This window comes from Juglans regia, chromosome 3 (genome assembly GCF_001411555.2).
Source record: "Juglans regia cultivar Chandler chromosome 3, Walnut 2.0, whole genome shotgun sequence".
NCBI classification, from domain to species: Eukaryota; Viridiplantae; Streptophyta; class Magnoliopsida; order Fagales; family Juglandaceae; genus Juglans; species Juglans regia.
In genome coordinates this window covers 2,359,558-2,385,207 of record NC_049903.1, presented here as the reverse complement: position 1 = coordinate 2,385,207, position 25,650 = coordinate 2,359,558, and the positions used below count along the sequence as shown (strand labels likewise).

Below are 25,650 nucleotides of genomic sequence, written 5' to 3'. Positions count from 1 at the left end.
TTTAAGTCAATCAATCAATCGATTATCTTCGATTGACTTTATAACAATACTTCCTCTCTCGATATTTGATAGAAATTAGCTAAATTTATCAAAATGATTTATTTGACAGTCTATTATCAGAGATCAACGTTTACATTTAGATTGAAATAATATCTATCTTCTCATTGCATATTTAATTGAAATAATATTGTCACTTTTTAAATAATATTATTAAGCAAAGTAAACAAACACGCAATAAATAAAAAAATAAAAAAGGATTTTAAAGTTTAAGATTAAATTAACAAAAATATATATAATCTTAGTTTATATAGTGAGTGGTATATCCTTTTTCTGAATCAGATAATACTAAGTTTTAACCTTTGATTTCGTGTGAAATTCATATCAAATTCGAAGGTCCCGTCAAACCACCTTTGATTTCTAATTTTTTGCATTTTAGGCCGCGTTGGGATGTTAAGTTGAGTTAAATTTTTTATGAATAGTAGTAAGTTAAGTTGATGGAATAAATTTTATGGAATCCACCTAAGATGATTTTAAGGCTGCATTTGGTTGCAAGATTTAGCTAAATTTAATCTAATTTTAAGTCGAGTCTAACATCCAAACATAAAACTCTCAAATTATTAAATTCATCTCAACTCAAAACCTCCTTACACGTGAGACTTATAACCTTTTTCAACTTAACACATATTTATACGTGGGATCTACAACCTTTTTCAACTTTTCATAAAAAGTATTAAACTTATCTTAACATCTAAACAAACTTTAAATTCAGTTTAGATGGACCCCATATAATTTCATCAACTACTCAACTCATTATTATTCATAAAAAATTTAGCTCAGTTTAACATCTAAATACAGCCTAAATGTATTTAAATGTTAAGATAAATTTATATATATTTATGAAAAGTTAAAAAAAGTTGTGAGTCACGCGTATAAATGTTAAATTGAAAAAAGATTGTGGATCATAAGTGTAAAGAGATTTTAAATTAAAATGAATTTAATATTTTGAGAGTTAAACATTTAAATATTAAATTTAATTTAAAATTAAATTAAACTGAATTGATTTCAATTAAATTTAACAAACAAAGCTAGTTACACGTCGACAGGAGAAGCCCTTATTTAACAACGGTCTCGCTCACAAAGATGCGTTCACATCCCCCTTTCGATTTGACGTAATGGGGTGATGAATATCCTTTTTTGAGACATTTTCTCAAACAGCTACTCCCCGGTAAAGACGATGACCTTCAAAATCAGACACTTTCTCTTCTCCATCCTAAAATTCCAGAAAATGAACACCTCCGAGACCCGCAACCTTTGCTCGCTTCATCAGCACCAACAATGCAGAGGCATAACCAAGGTCCGTCTTAAATGGGTCAAGAACCGAAGCCTGGACCACATCATCGACACCGAGACTGATCTCAAGGCCGCCTGCCTCCTCAAGGACGCTATCAAGCGCTCCCCAACCGGTTTCCTCACTGAAAAGTCCGTCGCCGATTGGCAGAAGCATCTCGGCCTCACCGTCCCCGTTCTCCGCTTCTTGCGCAGGTACCCCACTCTCTTTCACGAATTCCCTCATGCTCGTTACGCCAGCTTGCCTTGCTTTAAGTTAACAGACACTGCGTTGTTACTAGACTCGCAAGAACAAAGTATACACCAAAGCTGTGAGAATGATACCGTGGAGAGGCTCTGTAGAGTGCTTATGATGATGAAAACTAGGACTGTGTCGTTGCAATCGTTGTATCCTTTGAAATGGGATCTAGGTTTGCCGGATACTTTTGAGAAGATACTAGTTCCAAAGTACCCCGATCATTTTAAATTCGTTAAGGCAATAAACGGTCTCGCAAGCTTGCGACTTGCCGAATGGCGTGAGGAAATCACCGAGTCCGCATTGGAAAGGAGTAATGAGCGCAGTAGATTGAGTGATGAGTATAGGCAATTCAAGAGGGGGCAAACGGTATTGGCATTCCCGATGACTTTTCCAAGGGGATACGGGGCACAGAAGAAGGTGAAGGCATGGATGGAGGAATTTCAGAAGTTACCATACATTTCGCCTTATGAGGATTCTAGGAAGATCGATCCTAATAGTGATCTTATGGAGAAACGGGTCGTTGGTGTTTTGCATGAGATGTTAAGCTTGACTATTCACAAAAAGACCAAAAGGAACTACCTAAGAAGCTTGAGGGAGGAATTGAATCTTCCGCACAAGTTTACTCGAATCTTTACAAGGTATCCAGGGATATTCTACCTGTCGTTGAAGTGCAAAACAACGACCGTGGCTCTTAAAGAAGGGTATCGCCGGGGAAAACTCGTGGACCCACATCCCCTTGCACGTCTAAGGGAGAAGTTTTATCAGGTTATGAGAACAGGGCTCCTTTATCGCAGTAAGGGCGTGAATTTGATTCCCCAGCAAGAAATTTTGCTTGATAATAATATGGAAGATGAGACGGGGCTAGAAGATTCTGAGGTGGAAGAGATTGAGACAGATGAGGAATGCTGTGAGGATGAAGTATCAGAGATGGATGAGGGGTCTGACGAACAGTAGTATGAGTAAAAGCAAGCTGGAAAACATGATAATTGGTTCAAGGTATGGAATTCTACTCGAAAGTACTCAATTTAGATCCTTTTCTTAAATGGGTGTGGAAATAACTAGGGATGTTGATTCTGTGATCCGTGCGATGGTTGTTTGTTGTTGATCTTCCTACTGACTCACTGGAAAATTCTTTCTATGTTGCCATTTAAATCCCCCTTTGCAACCACGAAGAATGTTATGGTTGCACTTACTAATTACACAAAACCGTGAGCCAAATTGTTTTGGTTCCACAAGTTTGCGTAATGGTAATAGAAAACAAAAAAGATATGCTGCATACATTAAAAGATGCTGCCAATATATGTAACAAAAGAAGTGATTATTATGAATGTTAAGATGCTGTGAGTGATGAACCGTATCAATCTCAATAGAGGATGGTCATTGTTGCTTGTTGTCAGGTTAGTATCACTGTTTATATGAAGTGTATGAAGATGTTCAAAAGGTTGAATATGTGAATTTTGTTATGTTTTCGGAGACTAAAGCAATCTTTTGTTTAGAATAAGTTCAATTTCATCGGGACAAAGAAACACTGGCATTCTCAAGGTACACAAGGAGTGCCTTGGAGTTTTTCCAGGTCCTTCTTGTTATCTGCAAAACTTCAATGACATATTTCCTTCTAGATGCACCATATCAAGCAGATTGGAATCAGATTCCTCAAGGTCTCATCGTCTAGACTCTCAAGCCACACTCTAAACTGGTTCACACCAGTCTAGGCATCACCCACAATTGATCTCCACGGAAGGTCATCAATTTATTCACCATCCAGGAATCAAAGACAATAGTCCACAATTATGTTTATTGGCAACAAGACGTAATTTATACTGGTGCGGCTCATTTCCGATGGTGTCTCTCTTTGATGAATTATTGTAGTTATACACAAATGGGTGTCAAGACCAAAATGAGAAAAAGTCCCAAAGAGTCTGGCCAACTTGAATTGTTCCTGCTGTTAGTGGTGACAGAAGCTCAACTTGTTGCGATTCCCTACCATTTTAGCCTCCATCACACCTCTCCCATTATCAATAATGACATGCTTCATACTAAACCCACATCTCTACGGAGGCTTCTTATATTAGAACCTGATGAACTCAAGATAATCACACACAAGCTTGAGTGCGCGCTCACGGGCATATATATATATATATAGAGAGAGAGAGAGAGAGGTCAGATAAAAAAATATAAATATATATTTATATATACTGAGAGAAATCAAGGGCGAGCAAATTCAGTATACAGCAGGACGCTAATCCCAAGCACTGGTCACGCCTGCACCATACCCCCCACCCCCGCCATAACCACCAGAAAACCCATAGCCACCGCTACTATTTGCTCCACCATAGTAATCTGTGGCCCTATTAAATGAACCATCCCTCCTAAAATCACGGCCACCAAAACGGCCTCCCCCAGTCCGCCGATTTCTGCCACCACCCCCACCATAAGAAGCCCTTGATGCATAACGTGTAAGCCAAGCAGGTACTTCTTGATTTGCTTCTTGCATTAGATCAGCTAGTGGCCTTGCCATCGATGAATTATTGTCGTTAAAGAAAGCCGTTGCCAATCCTGTTTTTCCAGCTCGCCCTGTACGTCCTATCCGGTGAACGTAATCATCAATGTCATTTGGAAGATCAAAGTTGACCACATGCCCTACGTGAGGAATGTCAAGACCACGTGCTGCCACATCTGTTGCCACTAAAATTGGTGTCTTTCCGCTTTTGAACAATCTTAATGCTAGTTCTCTCTCCTGCAACAAAATCAAGTACGATAAGGCTTTTGGTCGACGCTAACCACATGACCATAAGGTCAGCATAAAATAACTTGAGACAGCTTTCAATTAAGAATATTTCATATTAAAACCGGTGAATTACTTCTCTTTCTTTTCCCAAATCAGAATGTAACTTCAAATCGAGCCATAATTCTGGATATCAGACAGAAACTCACTTAAAAAAGGATAAGTATAATACATACAGGGATTTTTTTTCCTTCTGCCTTTTTCTTGTTTAGCCAATATCATCCACTCATTATACACACACACACACACCAATACATATAAATTAAAAGATATATAATTAAACTTATTAATAGTAAATAAAATAACTAATTAAATTAGACTAAACACATGTTTTCCCCCTCGTGTCTTTTTCATTATATAACCACTGGATTCATAAAATTATTAAATTTAAGAAGTTAAGAGTCTACAAGTAATAACTCTCAATAATTTGGGGGTAGTTTGGGAATAGAGATGATTTCATCTCATCTCAAAATTTCTTATCTCATTTTCTTCCCAAATATCACTCAAAACATAAACATTTTTCAATTTCAAATCTTCAACTTTTTCATTTAATCATTACCTAATAATTACAACTCACCCAAACTTCCAAACAAAACACAAAAAAGAAATCAATTTTTTCAAATCCCAAAACAAAATTATATTGAAAAATTATATTCTAACAATATTTTTAACTTTATAATATTTTTATTCTAACTTTTTCCCTCTCCTTTCCTAAGACCCATTAAAACATCTTAACTCAAACCATTTCACTACTATTTACATATTTTTCATCTCATCTCATTCTCCAATCACCCCCTTAGTCTTACTTTAGCAAAGTTTGTGAGGTTTCCCATGACTAGCATAGAACCAAATGAGTACCGGGAGAAAAAGATCAAAGCGTTACAACCAAAATCTTGAAATTAAGATGTTATCATTGACATTTTTTTTGTATAATAGCTCAAGGTATTCAATTTACTTGCATGTACTATTTTTCATCTAATCAGTTCAGTTATTCCTGCACATTGTGCAATTATGCAGGTAGTGCATATGATAATTAAACCAATTCACCTGTTGTGTTCTATCACCATGAATGGTAGTTGCAGGAAATCCATTAAGGCACAACCAATGCTCCAATGAATCAGCTCCCTTCTTTGTCTCCACAAAAACTAATGTTAAGGCTTGCTGCGAATAAAAAGACAAATATTTATGAATCTCATGCTAGATATAAATAAACCCATCAAATAAAGCCAAAAAGGAACTTCATAGGCAAGTCCTAATTGAAGAATGCATATTTCATCTTACCTTGCCCTGAACTCCATTTTCCTTCTGAGCATGAATAAGATCCATAAGATGGCTTCTCTTATCAGACTCGTGAACAAATTCAACTCTTTGGACAATCAAATCAGTACTTGAACCAACCCTTCCAACAGCCAAAAATATGTAATTTGAAAGAAAATCAGATGCCAACCTCTGCATATCAAATTAAAATTGCAAAAACGCTATCAGATAGATGCAATTTGAGGTGTCTCTTTTCAGAAAAAAACTGTTATTGTTAGCCTTGGCATCTTAAGACATTGACAGTGCATGCAAAGTGACTATATAGAAGGAATTGACAGCCTATTGTAACAAATTTAGTGAGTAGCACCCACAAATTTTATTCCATTAGGATATCAAAATAAAACAGTATCACATACCGACCACTCAAGTGCTCTGTCACATATGCTGAGTTCCCACACACACAGATACATGCATTGAAACATTTTTTTTTATAAGCCAAACATCGATACATGACCCACGAGGTGACTTCTTATCTTCTTCTACCCACCATAACACTTCAATGAACAACATAAAATGTACATTGCAACACACTAACTAATAAACAAATTGAAACACAACACAGCAACTAAGACTTACCTGTATCTCTTTAGGAAAGGTGGCACTAAACAGCATCGTCTGTCTCGCACCTGGTGGAGGCATGTCCATTTGCTCCACTATCTTTCGGATTTGGGGCTCAAAACCCATATCCAGCATCCGATCTGCCTCATCAAGAGCCAAATATCTGATCATCTGCAACGAGACTCTAGCCCTCTCAAGCAAATCAACCAATCGGCCTGGAGTTGCCACAAGGATATCAACTCCTCTCTCAAGCTCTCGCAACTGACCACACAACACATCATTATTACATAACAAAAGTGGGCAGTAAATATTCACTAAAAGGATCACCAATCTTGAAAGTAGTACAAATTCCCCAAAAAAAAGAACAATTGGGGAGAAACAATCATACCTAGTACAAATTTTAACCACCTCCACAACTCCAAATATCACGAGATGTATCAAATAAAATAGAACAGCCATTTTACAGTTCAGGATGGTGGAACTATGATCAATGGAAATGTCATCAAACTCAAAACAGAATATAATACTTTTACACATGGAACAACTACTATGCACCAGTCAAATCCAAAATATAGCAATCTCTAGATATAGGAAAAGGAAAATCTATTGCTTTTGAGTCAATCAAAAAATAAAATCTCTCTAGTGGGTATACTTCCGCCAAGATCATCCCCAGGACAACAAACATCAATATCTCTCCACATGGATACGTCTTAAGAAAAAAAAAAATCGAAGTCACTCAGAAAAAAATAGTCAAACAAAATGAAGAAACCAGCAAATCCACAACATTATCAGCAGCCCTCTCATGAATAGATGTCAAGCCGTTGATAACTTAGCAAGATAACAAACAAAAAAGTACAACAAAAGCAAACAAAGAGGCCAGGGAATCAGCAAGCCACAAATTGTCAATCTATTGAAAACCTGTTGATTGATTGGTGCTCCTCCATAGGCAACGACCACCTTGACACCAGTTTGATAGGAAAACTTTTTTGCTTCATTGTGTATCTACAAGTCAATCAAAATAGAAACATAATACCCATATTGATAATCTGCAAAGCTCTGAGAATCCACATCAAGTGAATGATATAGATGGGTATCCCACCTGGCATGATAACTCCCTTGTAGGTGAAAGAATTAGAGCAAGAGGGTACACAATCCGTGCTCCACGAGGTCTCTGAACATACTGGCCCCGCATGATTCCACTGATAATCGGAAAGCAAAAGGCAGCAGTCTTCCCTGATCCAGTCTGAGCACAAGCCATTAGATCCCGCCCCGCAAGAGAAATTGGTATAGCATAACGCTGTACGGGAGTTGGTTTCACATACTTGCACCTCCAAATATTTTGATTCAATGCGTCCCCCAAGTCAATCTCTGCAAAAGTATTCACAGGTGGGGGCACATTGTTCCCACTCGTCTCCACAGGAATGTCATCATAAGCCTCAAAGTTAATACCCGTATTTTCTTCCTCACTAAATTCTTGCATTAAATTTTCATCATCACCAAAAGGGTTCACCTCACGTTCTCTCCCTCGTTCCCACCCCCCACTTCTACTATTCCATCCACTACCCCCTCGGCCACCAATAGAACCATTATGTCCTGTACGCCCGAAGTCGGGCCTAGAACCTCCACCCCAGTGTGACTTGGTTGTGATTCCACCGTAGTTAACCCGATCATTGGCTGGTGAAGAAGTTTGTAATTGAGCAGGGGGGTCTGATGAAGGAGGTTGCCTATTACGAAGATGAGGCGGAACATAGGTTGATCGGGTAGGGCGTTTTAAGCCATTGCTATTAGAAGAACCAGTTGCCACATTCTCAGACGCAGTGTTAGCCACAGAATCTGCCCATGAAGTTGTCATAACTGCGAGCTTTATTGGTCCTTCCTACTTACAATAAATGGGCGACCACAACCAAAACTCTACTACACTAGAATGTGAAAAGCAAAACTTTGGCTCCTAAGCGAATTTTCCTTGTATGTCTTTGCCCTACGTATAACTCAGATCGATCAATATATTGATTAATCAAGTACAATTAAACCAAACAAAAGCTCCCAAAATAAAACAATAATGAAGAAAAACTATACTCTTATGCCTATATAAGTTGTCACAGCAAAGGGGATCATAGACCTCAAATAAAAAGCGAAGCGGATCATAAAAAAACGACGGCAACAAAATAATATTAAACGAAAACTCTTAAGATGAAGAATCAGAATGAGTCAGAAAAATTTAAGAACTAATTAGTTCCAAACAGAAGAATCGTCAAAAATTAGGAGAACGATGTGTTGAGAGCTTGAAATCTCAATCAGACAAGCATGCATATCAAATTAGAGACCTCAAGATATGCCATCATGATAAGCATAAATTGCGAGCAAACACACAGATTCAACAAAAGACAGTGACAAAATTGCATTTTCCCGTAATAATGAGTACGCAGCAGAATATTGATGAAGAAAAGAAATTCAAGGACATCAACCAGCTCACGGAACAAAAACGAAAAACACAAAACAACAACGACAAAAACAAGCTTTGTACCTGGCGCCGAGACACATGGAAATTGTGAGAAAGGAGCGAGGAGATGGAAATGGCGTAACGAGAGAGAATGAGCTGTGCTAAGCCAATTTGGATCTAAAAATGAAACTTTGAAACCCTAGCTTGCTCGGGAAGACAAACAGGATCGGACACGAGGCGAAAATATCGGTATGACTCGCTTTGTAATAAGATCAGCGAGATTTTTCAGGTTTCTTGCGCTTTTCAACGCGGATCAGAGCTCTTTCTTTACGTGCCAAAATAAATAAATAAATAAATATATCTAATGATGTCCGTACAACACGGAGGCTCGAGCCTCGGATCCCTCCCCATTTTCTCTCTCTTTCTTTTGGGTTCAAATGTTTTTTCAAAAACGAAAAATAAAGCGCCCGGTAGCAAAAATCTTATTTTTATTATTTTATTATTTTTATATTTTTTTCAACATATTTAAATATTTTTATAAAATAAAAAAATATACTAATATACTAAAAATCATTTCTTTAATCATTAAGTAAAAAAAATTAAATACATAAACGATTAAAATGAACAGGCAAAGTCAGATGACATAGTAGTATTTTCTTATTATTAAATGAGTACTGATATTAAGGTCGTATAAAAACCAAAGAAATCGGTCGTCGTCGAAGTCAATCGGCAATTGCCGGCCAAAATTGATAGAAAATCAATCAGTCAGTGATAGAAAATTAATGAAATTAATGTCAGTTGGTTTGATCATAATTTGAACTAGATTCAAGCTGCTGAATTGATCGATATAATATATATAAATATATGGTAAAATGACGTTTTACATGTACCATTTAGAAAAAATTAAAATGAAACAATGTTTGGTTTAATACACAAAATGACATCCTTTAGATTTAGGGTTTAATACTCACTTCCCATTTTTTTCTCCTAACTCTCTCTCTCTCTCCTCTCTCATGCATCATCCTGCCACTGCACATATGTCTCTCTTCTATCTCACATAGCAGTGCCATCAATATCTCTCTCTCTCTCGTCACGACGCGGACGCGGCACCATTCTCTCTAATCGCGGCATTCTCTCGATACTATTGCGCCACTGATAGGACATCGACAAACTAACCAAAATCACGCTGAGACTGATGTCACCCCTCTTAACTGGACAATTTTAAACATGTTTAAAATTAATCAATTTGGTTTTAGACTGGAACCGAATTGCATATGTCGGTTTTCATCCCAACCGATATAGACAATTATTATCATTTTTTATATAATCATATTTTAAAAGAAATTTTTTTATAAAAATGTTTATCATGTCCTAATTTTAACACACTGGCTACATCAGCAGCGTGTAAGATGACATGATTTTACTCAAATAAAAACAAAATGACAACCGAAGAGTTGTGTATCTCGTTCTAGCTCGACAAAGAAGAAACAAAAGCCATCAACAAAAGAGCATTACAAAAAGCCTAGAATCATCTTGAATGTTTATTTAGATGGTAAAGTACTCAAGTCATCTTAATATTCGAACACTATAAATACAAACATTTTTTAATTTCAAAATCTTCAAATTTTTTTATCTAATTATTACAAAATTTTCAATTTTTCAAATAAAATACAAAAAATAATTCAACTTTTTTAAATTTTAAAATAAAAATAATATTTTAACTCTATAGTATTTTTATTTAATTTTTTCTCAATAATTTCTCAAAACTCTATCAAACATATTAACTCAAATACTTTCATTATTATTCAAAAATTATTTCATTACTATTCATAGATTATCTCCTGATCTCTTCTCACCGTCTAATTATTGGGGTGCCTGAGATCGTTGTTGTCAGGTGAGCTTGGAAGATAAAATTATCTCAATCTATCTTAAATTAATAATTAATAAGATTTACTGTTTTTTTAATTTTTCATCAAAAATTAAAATAGATTCAAATACATATCGCAATCTATTTACATTTAAATATATAATAAAATGTATAAAATATAACTATTGATCAATTTAAATTATATAATATCACCTCAATATCCTAACGCTCGTTCAATTAGAAATGATTCCTTGAATTTAGAGCTTGAAAATGTTGTGCTGGATAAGATGGTGAACTCCCATCATCAAGAAGTTTCTGAAACTGAGGACAAATGGATGATTCTTACTAGAGAAACCAAAATGTAGGAAGTGGATCAGAAATTGAAGAGGAGTCACGTGAATCGGACGTGATGAGTCCATTCTAGTTCCATTATGTGAAAACCAATAGAAAGAACTAAAGAGTGATGAGGCAAACGATACCCAATCATAGTCTAAAAATTGAGTGCGAAATGAGAAGTCCACTTGATATTTCTACTGATATCAGCATGAGTATCAAACACTGTCGAATTGAGGCGGAAAAGACCGCTGAGAATACTTACAACGTCGATGTAGTTGTCGATATAAAACTCATTTGATCAGTTTCTATTTTTAAACTCAAATTTTAAATTTTATAATTTGTAACATATCAATAGTTTACATGTAAACACGTATTATCATGTAAATAAAAATTATAAGTAGAAATAACATTTTCCTTTCATCAAATAGTTAGCCACCTAACTATCGCAGATGACCATCGCGAGGTGGACATAATAACACTGCGTACTGAATTCAAATATATTTACCTACTTATTTATGCAAATCAGTGTAATGTAATATAATTTGCCACTTGTTACTATTTTCTAAGAATCATGCGTCTACGCAGCCATCCTCAAAATTGCGTTTATACTTTTTAAGCGCCGTTTGGATCTCAGCAAGATGATATGAGATGAAATAATTTTAGATAAAATTAAATAAAATATTATTAAAATATTATTTTTTAATATTATTATTATTTTAAAATTTTAAAAATTTGAATTATTTTTTATATTTTATACAAAAATTTAAAAAATTATAATAATAAAATAAGATAAATTCGCTATCCAAATATAACCTAATGGGCAATTGCCATTGCATTGTTAAGCTAATGGCAATTGCCAAAAAACCACAAGTAGCTAGCAACTTCAAGAGCCTCCCTCGCACGTCCCAAAATTAATTACAATAAGTGAAATTAATACATCCAAAAAAAAAAAGGATAATTGTCTCAACAAAGTATCTTTCATTGTAGCAGCTCACTCAAGTAGCTGCAATCCGACCGAACCATGGAGAAGCAATGGCAGCATATATCAGGGTAAAGGAAGCTCAAAAACAGCAGTTGAAGAAAATCAGAATTGAAGGTGACTCCCAAAGAACAATAATAACATTGAATGACTCAACAAAAAGTCAAGACTGGTTAGCAGAAGGAACCATCCGAGATACAAGACTCGTGCTGAACAACTTTGAATCATGGGAGGCAATTATACATCGAATCCAGAATCGATGAGCGCATGAAATTGAGCAATAGCAACCTCCAATAATTATTGGAGTCGGAAGCATACCCCTTAATAAAGTTCCACAATGTCTATTAGATTTTCATAGTGGCAAAAGATCCACCACCACCCTCTTGTATAAATTAAATCGCTTCTACCTAAACTATATGTAATGTGTCGGTTTTATTAATATATAAGTATGTTCTCCGAGGCAAACAAAAAAAAGAAAAGAAACATATGCGATTTACCATGAGCGTTCATACTCTACAAGTGCAACCAAGCATTACAAGCTCACTTGAGAGAAAAGAGATGGAACAAGATCCACCACCGACCATGCAAGGCCTGCATATTGGAAGAACCTTATACCTGTATCAACATCAAATGTACTCTGTTGGGAGAAAAAGAACAGCTTTTGGATAAAACCAGATTGTTTAATCTCGTCCGATTTTTTCCCATTTCCATTTAGATTTGGGATGTAGCCGCTTGATTTAATTGGGATGCCCAATGTGTTTGACACAACAGGGAGAATCCATTTTGCGAGAGCCTTACTACATAACTTCACAAGAAGTATGGTGGGTATCCCAAGCAACATTCTTCCCACAAAGGTAAGGATTGTGAGTTGTGGGGTAAATATACGAGGAACGGCTTCATGGTGAAACTGATGGTATGTTTGCTGGATTCCAGCTACCTGAACAAAATTGGTATTTCAGTTTATCAAATTCGCAGGAAGAAAGCGCAAAGTTTTGAATAACACGCATTACTTAAATTTGGTAACAGTTTCCTGGTCTTTTCCTTTTATACATAATTATATGAGATTTCTATAAAGTGAATGTGAAATTCATACTTGAACCATGACAGTTATGGCAGATATAAAACATATTTAAATAATAACCGGCAGTTTCAGTCTAGTCCGATCCAATTATTGCAACAATATATTGGAAAAAGATTGTATTTAGTTCCTATTGATCCTCATGCTATATTCTGGTGATAGCAGAAAGAGTTTAAAACTAAACATAGCATTAATTTGATCTTAATGAGAAAAGATTGCTTACAATTCCAAATGCCACACCATTAAAGGCTGTGTGGTACTCGATGCTTGGGGTTGGAAGCTCAGGAGTTGGATAAGCAAAGAGCAACAGGAAGCTTAGGGCGGCCCAAAAGGATGTAACTGCCATATACAGACCCGCACAATGTACGTACGGTAACAATTAAAATAATTCAGTTAAAAATATGTAATTATTTAAATATGTTTATTTCTTAATGTTGTTATATTTAGTGAACTGGAGGAGATGTTTGTGAAGGCTTTGATTAATAATCATCGTTTGAAGGGCATGAAAATGCATTAATTTGTACTGTTGATTATTCATAACTAACTTAGATATACTGATAAAAAAAAAAAAAAAAACTAACTTAGATATCAAAACCTTCATAAATAATTGGACTGAATGCATCAATTTATTAGGAAAAGATGATGTGGCTCCAAAGCAGCCAAGCTCTATGCTTCCAAATATTAATAGATATCTTTTACTAATTGCAACATCTCCATAAAGTTAAAACACAACTAGATTCTACCTTCAGTTAAACAAAATATCTAGTAATCCTGAAAAACTGCAGGCCAAAATATCTACTTCTCACCTTGACCAAAATTTGTAACCACTAAAGGATGAAGAGAAGTAGACATACCATTTTGTCCTGAGACTATAAAAATGTCAACGTATTCATGAACTGTGATCCAGAATGGAAGGATCACCAGTCCAATGGCAAGACCACCAATGACATCAACCAAACTGTGCATGCCGAGGTAAATTCTTCCTAGCAGGTAAACCAAATTTCAGTTTGCGCAGCAAGAAATAAAAAAAGCTTCCAACAACTTCTTAAATAAAAATAAACTTACCCAAACCAATGAGGCCCACGAGCAAGCAAACAAGGGCAACCCCAACAAATTTCATGGAGCCATCTTCATACTGAGGATAAGACAAGACATAGTGCAAAAGGTACCTGGAGACCCCCAGTTCAAGAGAGCTCTACAGTTAGAAGAGACAATATTATACAATGCAAAGACGAGAAGAAAAGCTCTCAAGTTGCACAAAATGCAAACCAAGCTATTGTTAACAAATGCATGCATGTTTTAAGCCATGTTATAATTGGTTGAAGTGAATTCATTGCTAACATGCTGATTGGCTGAAGAAGCTTACACCATTGGCCTTGATTCGCGAGGCATGATTTTTAAGCCTCTGGACATATATTTAGATACAAACAGCTAAAAGATGGCAAATGAGAAGCAGAGAGCTGGTACCCAGATAAGCAAACTGTATTAAGAGTGTGGGAAGACGGCACGCCGTACTCCAATGCATTATCTTCCTCGTCTTTCGTGGCAGTTACTCTCCTGACTGGTGGTGAACTGGGTCTCGGAGCTGATACCGAATCCTATCTCACACACACATGCACACACCTCACATAGACATCGTCATATTTATGTACCAGACCATATGCAAACAAATGAACCAATGAGAACTTGAGAACAACCAACTCCAAGCAAACGAAAAAGTAGTTACCTTTATAGAGTTCCCTACATAATCGCAAAATGCTATCAAAAGGGTCATTTGCCGAGCCAATCTGCCATGCCCGCTCTATAATATTACCCAGTAGTAACTCAATTTGAATTGTTAAAATGCTGGTAAATACATTACTCAAAAGTCCAAAGCCCATAAGACAACAAAAAACAAACTCAGATTCCAGAAGGAACCCCATTATAGGGATGAAGAAGATACCCAGAAGAGCAGAGGAAGAAAAGCAGTGTAAAAGGGAACAGACACAACACAGGACAACCCAGAGAACAGAGCATCAAGAAACCCATGCTGGTATTTCTGCAAAACACACCACACCAATCTCCCGAAAAAAAAAATCAAACTCAATTGAAAAATACAATATATATGCGAATAATTCAAAAAGAACGAGCATCTGGGTTGCGAATTTTAGTAGTAAAATTTGACTGGAACCTGGATCTGAAGGATGAAAGGGGTCCCGGTGATGACATGGCGAGCCACCCATGGCTGTAGGAAAGATCTAAGCTTGAGGGTCACATTGAGGCGTGAAGTTAACACAATCCATGCCACAATTCCACAAAGCGTCGCTCCTTGCCACACTGCTGCGCTTTCCATCTCTCTCTCTCTCTCTCTCGTTACCACTTGGAGGAGAGGGTTCCCAGAGTAGCAAGTGAGGGACGCAGAAAACAAAGAAAAAAGTAGTGGCATGACTCGGACGGGTTAATTTACTATATTATTTTTTCTTGACTACCGATGAGATTTTTTTTTTTTTTTTAATGGTAAATACTAATAGACCTCTTTTATTTATGAAAATGAAGTTATAGTTGTAATCTGATTCATATAAAAAAAAATTTAAGATTATAAGTCAGTTATTCATGGTTGAGATTTTATTAGTATACAAATTTATTTGTGATTGATATGGTCTTAATTTCTTGAACTCTCTATAAATAAACTGTCTGAGAGACCACGCTCTACCTAAAATAGAGATTTCAAACCCCACATTCCAGAGAAAAAAAGAATTTTCACTCTATAGATAAAATGTCCAAGAGACTATTTCTTTTTTATATTTATCTAAACAAAAGGAAATAACAATAAACATAAAGATATATATGAAAAGATGAATTGCAACTGTAGATCCGAATTCTCAGCTTGAAGGAAAGTAAAATACAAGAAATAAAGAGACTGTGGTGAATCGTGAAGGATATGCACCATGCTAGGAGAGTGGTAGCCAGTTGAGTCTGAAGAAATCGAGGTCCCTGGTCCCAGAAACGTCGTGCATGGTGGCAATAGAAGCTTCCTGGTGCGGTGGCGCGTAGATCTCATGCGCTGCTTTGACCAGTGTGTTTAACTCACGCCACTCCGTTCAATGAAAGCCTTCGGCCGTCTGAATGATCAACAGCCTAGGAATCCTGCGGTGGGGCGTATGATAGTCACTGGGCTTCAGAAAACAGTAGATTGGTGTTTCGCCATACTTTGGACGAAAAAAAAAATGAAAATAAATGGCTACACAATCTCTGATTTAACCAGATGAAAAGAGGGAGGGAGGAGCCGAAGCTCCAACCCCCCCCCCCCCTTCTCTTTCTAGGTTGGGTTTTTGGTGGGGGCGATCGAGTCTCTGGAGAGAAAAGGAAGAGAGTCTGAACTATCAATGAGATATAATTTAAGAAAAGAGCGGTGTTAGGCCACATAAATTTCTACACTTTTTTTATTGAATAGTGTAAACAAATTCTATTTTTTAAAAAATATTTTTAAAATCTATTTAAATATCTTTAAAAATAAGAAAATAAAAAAATTATTAAAAAAAATACTTCATTAATTATTAAATAAAAAAAATTTGATACAAAATAGGTTTATAATTTCTTGGTCACTCTATTATTTCTCTTTCGAAAAATTCTTCTCGCAACCGGTTTTTTAACCCTACATCGCAAACTTTATTTGGCAAATCCAGTCTAGGCCGGTCTGGTGAACCACATCATGGATCAGACGAAAAAACCTCCTTCCTACATAGACAAAAACCTCATTCCTCCTTGTTTCAAAATTCCCTAATTGACATCCTCCTCGTTAGCCTCTCGCATGCTCTCTCTCTCTCTCTCTCTCTCTCTCTCTCTCTCTCTCTCTCTCTCTCTCTCACACATCCATCTTCGTCTTTGAGAAACCCGCAGCGACACCCACGAACTCTTGGCATCTTCCTCTTCGAGAAAGCCGCAGTGACACTTTCTATCTTTCTTCCATCCATCTTTGTCTTCGAGAAAGTCGCATCGACACTCTCTTTTTCTTTCATCCATCTTCGTCTTCGACATATGATCAGGCCTGCCAGTTTTGGTTATGGATTTCTTAATTCATATAAAAGGAAAGTTCAACCTCTTTGAACTAAATCATTTTCAAACTCTCCAGTTGACACTATTTATTATGTTTCAACAACTAGAACAAAGTAAACTAGGCTCCGTCTGTTTCACGGAAAGAAAGTTCCCAAGTAAATCTAATTCTTAGTTATTAAAAGAATTAATAAGGAAAAGTCAAGGAATTACACATCTTCTTGAAGAAAATTGAAAATGAAGTTTCACGATTTTTCATTCTATTTCATTTTCACACAATTCTAGGCAACCATATCGATAGAAAATAAATAGCCGATTCAAAGAAACAGAGGGAACTGTACTCCTAGAGAAATCAATCATCGTCAAGATCTGGAATGTCTTGGAGTTCTTCGAGCTCCTCCTCGATTTTATCATCGATCCAAGACTTATCTTTGGGTAGAGAGGATTCTTCTAGGCCAGGCGTGAAGGATGGGGGTTTGAATGCTAGGGGTTTAGGCGGTAAATTCCTGAGCTTCTATTGAATGTCGTCCCACTGAGTCGACGCGCCCTCTACTTTTTCTTGTACACGAAGTGATAGTCTACCATTGTTGTTCGTTTGTTCGAGCTTTCGAGTTTCGCTAATGCTTGCAGTTACCTTCTAGTGTTCGATTTTGTTTCTTCTCAATTGGTTTGCAACTTTTTAGGTTCCGAAAAGATTTCTCGATCTTGGGGCTACATGTTGTCCTCGTAAAGAATATTAAACGAAAAAAGTCAAGAGATAGAGAAACGGCATGTTTGTACGCATTTTTTATTATTATTATTTGCTGACGTGGTCAGCCGATGCCGTGAGGGTTTCCCACCCCGGTTGCTCCCAGAAGAATTGGAAAAAAAAATTGCACGTAAGCGCGCACAAGTGTACGGTACAAAAAGAGGAGAGGTAGTTGTGTAGAACTACACACTATAATTTATTATCTTATAAGAAGTAGATTGTTGTCATCCGAACAAAATTTATCCTTTTAGTAAGAAATAAAGAAAAAAGAAAAAAGATGAATTCATGTTATGCAAACTTGATATCAATTTATATATTAAAACAAATCAAGAACTCATTTTATAAATATAATGAATCCCATAAAGCTCTTTTCTAAATGATATATATGTTGTACACCAAATTTGTAAATACTTGTATACAGATTAATTTCACTACAAAAAACAATTTAAGTTATATTTTCTGTAGACTTTAAGGCTAATAATTTGGTTGGTAATTACTTTGATGTTGTTGCAAACCAAGATGCTCTCTCTTCAATTGAGATTCTCTTCATTAAGTACTTAATCCAATTGCATGGTTTAATACAAAAAGATACACATCATTACATTAGGGGTGACAATATATAACACGACCCGTTAATCCAATACGAACACGATCCAATAATAACGAGTTTGTGTTTAGTTTTAACGAGTACAGGTCAAAACGGATTGACCCGTTAAAACACTATTGCTTAACGGGTCAACTCGTTTTGATCCGTTTAAAAATTTAAAGTTACAATTATACCCTTATAAATAAAATTATTAGAATTTTAATTTTGATATTTTATTGTTTGGATTGTAATTTTGGACTTGTAGTTAGTTTTATATTTTTTTATAGATATTGTGGTTTTAACATTTATATAAAATTATACTAAACTTAACCAGATCAGATGGGTTAATTTCATTTACATAAATGGGTTGAAACGGGTCGGGTCGGGTTAACCTATTTCGTAGTATTCACTAACGGATCAAAATGAGTTGACACGACACGACTCGTTATGTTAATGAATCGTGCTAGAATTTGAGATTTTGACATGATAAGCTTAACGGCCGGGCTAAAGTTGATCCATAGAGTACAATATACATGTCTTGACAAGACATGAACACGATCCGTTAACACGATTTGGCATCCCTACATTACATATTCAAGTGAGGATCACATCATGACTGTCAGAAAAATAGATAATCTTATAACTTGGTTCAGCAATTTGGTTATTTTCTCTTTGCATATATTGTGGTTAAAATGAGTTGAGAATTCTTAGAATTGGACAGAGAATTGTGTTTGAACTACATTATGTTTCCAGAACAGGACGTTTAGACAATATTTAAATTTTCATAAAATGATATAAAACGCAAGCTCTAATGCCTACGATCTGATCTCTTCTGATTTAGATAATATAATTCGCGATAAGAATTACAGAGATGCTAGCGATGAATACAGAGGAGCAATCACTCTAGCTTACGGCCATACCTGTCAATGCAGCTGTCATGCATGGTCCATGGAGATTTAAAGGCTCAAGCACAACAACTTGCCTATTGCTCTCTTAAATAAGTGAGAGTGATTGTGGATGGCCAATAAATATCCACTGGATATTGCGTACCAGTTTTCGATGGCTATTAAATGCCTTTGGGTTAGTGGTACGTACTTGAAGTCTGATTTATACAATATTGGGGGCTAATGGCACAAACAACCGTGGCTTCTTCTGCTTCAAGAGCTCCATCTCACTATTTTCCATACATTTTCGAGTCTGATACAATTAATATGGCACCCAGAAACTCTAGCTAGTTTTGACAAATTCATTTCCAAAAACAGTACACAAGGGCATTTGGAAACCCGGGTCCAAGAGGTGTCAAGCTTATTGCAAATGGTACTCTTCCTTGTTCAACCCATCCCCCGCATTTCTCTCTCCCGCTCAAAGTAAAAACAAAAAACGAAAAAGTGAAGAGAGTTCTCTTGGTTAATTTTCTCCAATACATGTATGTCATGTATTTGACAAATTTTATTTCATCATGATCACAGAGTGCAAGCTGTGCTGCTTACACCTGTAACTTATTCATCACAAAGTACCGCATATAGTACGTAATGTTATAACCCATGCATGCATGCACACTTTTTTCACAAAGACAGATAGTACGTAAGGGTTGTAACCAAGGCCTTGCCCTAGCTACTGGCTTAACACCCTCGGGGTTTATGCCAGGTAGCATGAGAGGCAAGGAATTCAGAATCATTCTCCAATATAGCCATGCATCTGTTTTTCATCCAAGTTCACCCATGCCTCACTTCATTCCCACCTTCCTTTTTTTTTTAAATTCAGTTTGGATACAAGAAGTATTTTATCTTATCTCATCTTATTATTACAATTTTTTCATATTATCACATAAAATATCATAAATAATTTAATTTTTTAAAATCTCAAAATAATAATATTAAAAAATAATACTCTAATACTATTTTATTCAATTTTTAACTTTTATCCATTTAATCAAAAGTTTCCTACATGCCGGACCAACTCCCCCCGTGTTCCCAGACTAAATGGGCTTCCCCCATCAAACATCTAGCTAATGCTTCCATACGGCCGTGACCCATCCAACTGGAGAAAGTGTAATTCTCTGGATATTCCTTGGAGTGTACTAGTTTTTTGCCACCCGATTTAGGCTCTTACAGTAAACTTCAAAACCTTCATCTCCTTGCAGATTGGTTACCCTGATCATTGTTAATTCTCTGCACGGCTTCTCTTAAGTCTGCTGCAAAGCCACTTAGCTGCATGATCATAGGCTGCGGTGATGCTTTTAAAAAGCTATTTCCCACAGAATTATCCGACAAGCATGGCTTCCTTAGTCACCGGATGTTTACTGCTTGGTTTTATATAATAGTTGGTTTTGGAGAATCTGATATTACTCTAGAACCAGCCATGGCACGCTCAGAAATAAAACCATTCAACGCGCTTCAACCGGAGGAAAGTGTGATGGCGATGATGCCTTAGAAAAACCAGGATACGGGACTCGTTTCTCAGGCCCTCCTGTCTCGGCTACCCAATGGACGAAGAAAGGCCTCAAGGTGGCCCCATCTGCGATCTTGTGTGATACGCACAAGCCGACTGCTATTCCACCACACAGTCAAACATGCTCACTTGAAAGGCTAATTGGGCAGCTTCCTCCAGGTTTCCTTGTGCAATGGCAAGCAAGGAAAAAACTGATTAAATGACTCAATTTCAGGATGTTGAAGGAAGTCCAATATACGGCAACGGACTCGATCGAGCCTCATTGAATGGAACGCCCTCGCCGAAAGAATCGATAAAGTTGTCTTTGCTCCTTCCAGAAAATGGGTAGAAGTGATATATTAAGGGTTTACTTTTATTTTTATGCAGCAGTTCTCGTGATTTTCTTGTAATGATGTACTTATTAGGATTCTCTGATCCCTCATTCATATATTGAAAATATCTCTCATCATCATTTTTTTTTATTATTCTCTCACAATCGTGACATTAAATGATATATTTAAAAATAAAATATAATAAATAATGTTTAATTACTAAATATCATATCATAAAATAATGAACGAGATGAAAAACATTACCTTTATATATTACGAAGGTGGAAGCCGGCTATATTGGTCGATCAGTATAAAAATAGTTTATGTTTTAAAATTATTTTATATAACGATCAATAATGCGGTCCAATAATAAAAGGTGATGCTACACCACAGAGACTTCTCCACTGCTAAGGCTAATATTTTTTTTTCCAAAAATTTTTTCAAGCTCTTTAAAAAATTTTTAAAAAAAATCACAAAATTATTAAAGCATACTTCCTTAAATATTACTAAAAAAATAAAAAAGCCAATCAGTGACTTTTGTGTGTGGCTTTTGTATGTGGGAATAACATTTCCCAATAATAAATGGTGTATTTATTTATTGACTTGTAGTTAATAAAATTCATGTTTTATATTTTTTTAGTTTTCTAATAGCCTAACGTCACATTATGTAAAAAGATGCATGATAAAATGATAATATTATTTAAGATCATTATGACAAATGAAATTATTCTAAATGAATAATAAAAAACAAAAAGGTAAAAGAAAAGAGATCATCAAAGTTCTGTATAAACTAAAATTTCATAAATCAAAATGATTTCTCCATCTCATGACTGGTTTTTTATTAAAGCTGATCAAACTAATATTGATAGTGATTGGCATAAGGTGGCCAATTAATTACCTATGCATCTTCTTTAATGTGCTAAGTACATCTGGTTTTGCATTTGTTTTGTATTATCTGTCAGCTTGTCTCAGTCTCTGATCATCATAGAAAAAAATAAATAAAAATTAGTTACTCTATTATTCCATCTTGTTTTTAATAATATTTATGGACCATAGCTTATCCTTTCTTTGTGCTAATTACAATGAAATTAAGTTCCTTACACACCAAGCGATCAATAAGGCAATCATCCAAAACTTGTTCTTTAATTAGCAGGCAAAGAATGGCTAATCATCTTTCTTAATCAGTCAATATTTCATTTAAAAAAACATGTACAAGAGGTAAAGCAAAGAATCTTAGTGTCTGGGCAACCCCATCCCCATGTTACACATCCAATCCATTTTTCCTTGAAGTGTATATATTTATCTAAGGGTGGCAAGTTAACTTTCTTTAAGAGTACTCTTTTGAATTTTCCTTCGAACTTTCTATCCCAGTTTACCCTTTCCACTAGTTTGGCTTGAATGTCATTTGTTGTTGCTGCTGGTGATGAAGCAATTTAGGTCACTTCTCTATATGTGTCATACAAGTTTATTTCTGCATTACATCAAATCATTTTTTCCTTGGAGAATAAATTCATGTATTTGCTTTACAAGACGCTCCTTATAAATAATACATACTATTTATCCAGATTACCTTTACTTATGTGGTATTTTCCTATCTTCTTCTTGCTTACAGGGGCCAAGCTGCTTATCTGATCAAATACCCAAACTCTATAGAAAGAATATTCTATGACTCTTTGCCAGGTAACACATTTTATTCATGTGGCTGCTTACATATGTCAAACAGACCCAATATTTCATGTTATACTTAGGAAAAATGTGTTTAGATTAAGCACTCATGATTAACACAGATTTTGCAACGACACTTATCGAGTTTCTATAATGTTGCTATCTCTCTGTTAAGAATCTTAAGAAAAGATATGAACACAGATTTTAGTTGTAGTATTCATCAATTATATATACATATATTATATATAAGTGTAACTGTATATAATGCAGCATTCCCTCACATATATACCTCACATATATTATATATATGTGAGAGGGGTTGCTGCACTATTTTGGTGAACTAGTTCATCTCTGTTTTTGCACCTTTTTTTTTTCTTTTTTGGAACACCATTTTCGGCAAATATATGTCGCCAGAGATACTTTTTTTGTCAATGTAACTTATTTCCGGCTAATTTTAATCGCCGGAAATAATCTATTTCGGCGACAATAACCGCTGAGATTACATAATAGCGACGATAATTTTTAATCTCTGGGAAAAATAACGAGTCTTTTGCTTCAATTTTACAATATTTTGCGACGATAAATATCGCCACAATTGATTTTTCTGAACAATTTAATGGTAAACGAAAAGACTATTTCCGTCGATTTTTGTGATAGTTGCGACGCACAAAAATTGCCGAAAATAGTAGTTTTTTGCGACGACTTTTGCCTATAGCTGAAATTGATCAAAACAGACACTTTAATTTCGTCGAAGATGTAGCGAATTAAAAATCGCCTAAAATGCTCAAATGTAGAGATTAATAGGAATATTTGTGACGATTTTAAGCGTTGAAAAAAGCCTATTTTCTTGTAGTGAGATCAAAGTTCTGTATAAACTAAAATTTCATAAATCAAAATGCTAAATCGACACCGTTTACAAAACAAACTCAATCAATGAAGAAAAAACACACACAAACAAGTAATTAATATAATATATATGTATCATTTTATTTTGACCAAATTTATTTCATCATGGCGAGAATGCAAGCCGTATATGCAGCACGAGCCTACACCTATAACTTATTTTTCACACCAGCTCAGCATGAGCAGCTTTCTAGTTTTGGAATAGTAATACTACTACATAACATATATAGAGTATGTGACGTTATAATTTTAGTTATAACGTCGTGGATACCCATGCACACTAGTTGGACAAATATAGATATTTCCGACCTATTGGCTTACACCCATGCCGGATTTAGGGTAGCAAAGGCAAGGAATTCTGGGTCATTCTCGAATATGGCCATCAGTTTTTCATCCAAGGTCACCCATGCCTCTACTCCATTCCCACATTGCGTTTTCTTGTAGAAAATGAGATTCCTACTTGTGGGACCGGCCTCCCCCATGATCCCAGACCAAATGGGTTTCCCCCATCCAAAATCTAAGCCATTGATATCCAAACCCAACCAACTGGAGAAAGTGTACACGTCTGGGTATTTCTGTCCTAGTTTTTCTGTCATCCGTTTTTGGATGATCTCGCAGTAAACTTCAAAACCGTGGTCACCTTGCAGAGTACTTATGTAATCACTATTAACTTTCTGCACGGCTTCTCTCAAGGATGCCGCCAAGCCACTTAGTTGTATCCCCGCGATCTTTGCTGATTCATGACGATCAAGGGCTACCGATGTTTCTAAAAAGATATTTCCCGCAGAATTATCTGGTAAGCGTGGTTTCGTTAGTCGCCGGATGTTTACTGCTTGGTTTATGATAGTTGGCTTTGGAGAACCTGATATTACTCTTGAAGCAGCCATGGCATGCTCAGAAATAAAACCAGTCAGCGCTTCAACTCGGGTTGGGTCATCCACTCGTTCACTCTTTGCTTTCTCTCTTAGGGTAGCTACGGCACTCCCATCAAACACAAACCTCCTTGTCTTCATGTGCTTGGTTTCATTAAAGCAAATACTCTCAACTAAAGAGACCAAGCTCTGAGGCAAAACATGTTGTGGAGGAAAGTGTGATGGCGATGATGCCTCAGAAAAATCAAGACACGGTACTTTTTTACGAGGCCCACCTGTCGCAACTGCCCAATGGAGGAAGAGAGGGCGCAACGTGCTTCCATCTGCAACCTTGTGTGACGCGCACATGCCGATTGCTATTCCACCACAATCAAATATGCTCACTTGAATGGCTAATTGGGCAGCTTCCTCCGGGTTTGGTTCTTTGTGGAATGGCAAGCAAGGAAGAAATTGGTTCAGTGACTCGATTTCAGAATGTTGAAGGAAGTCCAACATATGGCAACGGACTCGAGCCTCATTGAATGGAACGCCCTCGTCGAAAGAATCGATAGAGAAGTTGTCTTTGATCCTTCCAGAAAAGGGGTAGAAGTGATTTAGAGTTTCTGAGAGTGACTCTTTTAGCTGAGTTGACAAGGATCGGTTACTTTTAGAATGAGTATGATTCTTAGAATCATAAAAGATGATAAGTGGGGAATAGAGTGTGGGTACTAACTGGTCCAAGTAAGAGAGTTTGTATGGTTTCGGAAAATGAAGTGATGTTCGTAAATTGGATGGTCTGATGATTTCTCTTGAAATGATCTCGACTTCCATTGTCATTTTTTCCGCACCAAAGCTTTTCATCATGGAACTCATGTTGCTCCTATATGGTAATTCCGTATATTCCACACACAGGTCGTTTTCCTTTATAAAGATCAGAATGTGATCACAAGGACAGTCTCGTCATTTCCATTTTTTTCATAATTCTCAAATTAAACAGCTATCTTTCCACTAAAACAATATCAGAACATCTTATGTCGATTTTATCACTTTACCACAAATAAATAAAAACAAAAACAACTTTCACATTACTTAATTTGAAAATATAATTTCTGAATGAGAAATTAATTATAGAGTCACCGAAAATTTGTACACGTACAT

General features: G+C 36.0%; 4 protein-coding genes across 5 annotated transcripts; 1 reads left to right on the top strand and 3 right to left on the bottom strand.

Moving 5' to 3' along the window:
- The first annotated feature begins 1,052 nt into the window (after window positions 1–1,052).
- LOC109011921 (protein WHAT'S THIS FACTOR 9, mitochondrial) lies at window positions 1,053–3,677 on the top strand. Its single transcript, XM_018993313.2, has one exon. The coding sequence runs from the start codon at window positions 1,235–1,237 to the stop codon at window positions 2,537–2,539; it is 1,305 nt and encodes a 434-aa protein (XP_018848858.1). The 5' UTR covers window positions 1,053–1,234; the 3' UTR covers window positions 2,540–3,677.
- Window positions 3,678–3,752: 75 nt separating this feature from the next.
- Window positions 3,753–9,046, bottom strand: LOC109011920 (DEAD-box ATP-dependent RNA helicase 37-like). The gene is made up of 7 exons (XM_018993311.2): window positions 8,770–9,046; window positions 7,345–8,223; window positions 7,164–7,247; window positions 6,264–6,506; window positions 5,652–5,819; window positions 5,418–5,531; window positions 3,753–4,322 (listed from the first exon to the last, which is right to left on the bottom strand). The coding sequence occupies exons 2-7, from the start codon at window positions 8,095–8,097 to the stop codon at window positions 3,825–3,827; spliced, it is 1,860 nt and encodes a 619-aa protein (XP_018848856.1). The 5' UTR covers window positions 8,098–8,223; window positions 8,770–9,046; the 3' UTR covers window positions 3,753–3,824.
- Window positions 9,047–12,211: 3,165 nt separating this feature from the next.
- LOC109011918 (lipid phosphate phosphatase delta) lies at window positions 12,212–15,358 on the bottom strand. 2 transcript variants are annotated; one of them, XM_018993310.2, is made up of 8 exons: window positions 15,116–15,358; window positions 14,888–14,983; window positions 14,672–14,746; window positions 14,413–14,543; window positions 14,011–14,114; window positions 13,800–13,928; window positions 13,169–13,284; window positions 12,212–12,804 (listed from the first exon to the last, which is right to left on the bottom strand). In XM_018993310.2, exons 1-8 carry the CDS (start codon window positions 15,275–15,277, stop codon window positions 12,400–12,402), a joined length of 1,218 nt encoding a protein of 405 aa, XP_018848855.1. In that variant the 5' UTR covers window positions 15,278–15,358; the 3' UTR covers window positions 12,212–12,399. The 2 variants fall into 2 exon arrangements, with proteins under 2 accessions (XP_018848855.1, XP_018848854.1); XM_018993309.2 differs by having other exon boundaries at window positions 14,888–15,005; window positions 15,116–15,257.
- Window positions 15,359–23,743: 8,385 nt separating this feature from the next.
- Window positions 23,744–25,364, bottom strand: LOC109011967 (stemmadenine O-acetyltransferase-like). The gene has a single exon (XM_018993384.2). It carries the CDS (start codon window positions 25,354–25,356, stop codon window positions 23,959–23,961), a length of 1,398 nt encoding a protein of 465 aa, XP_018848929.2. The 5' UTR covers window positions 25,357–25,364; the 3' UTR covers window positions 23,744–23,958.
- Window positions 25,365–25,650: the final 286 nt, after the last annotated feature.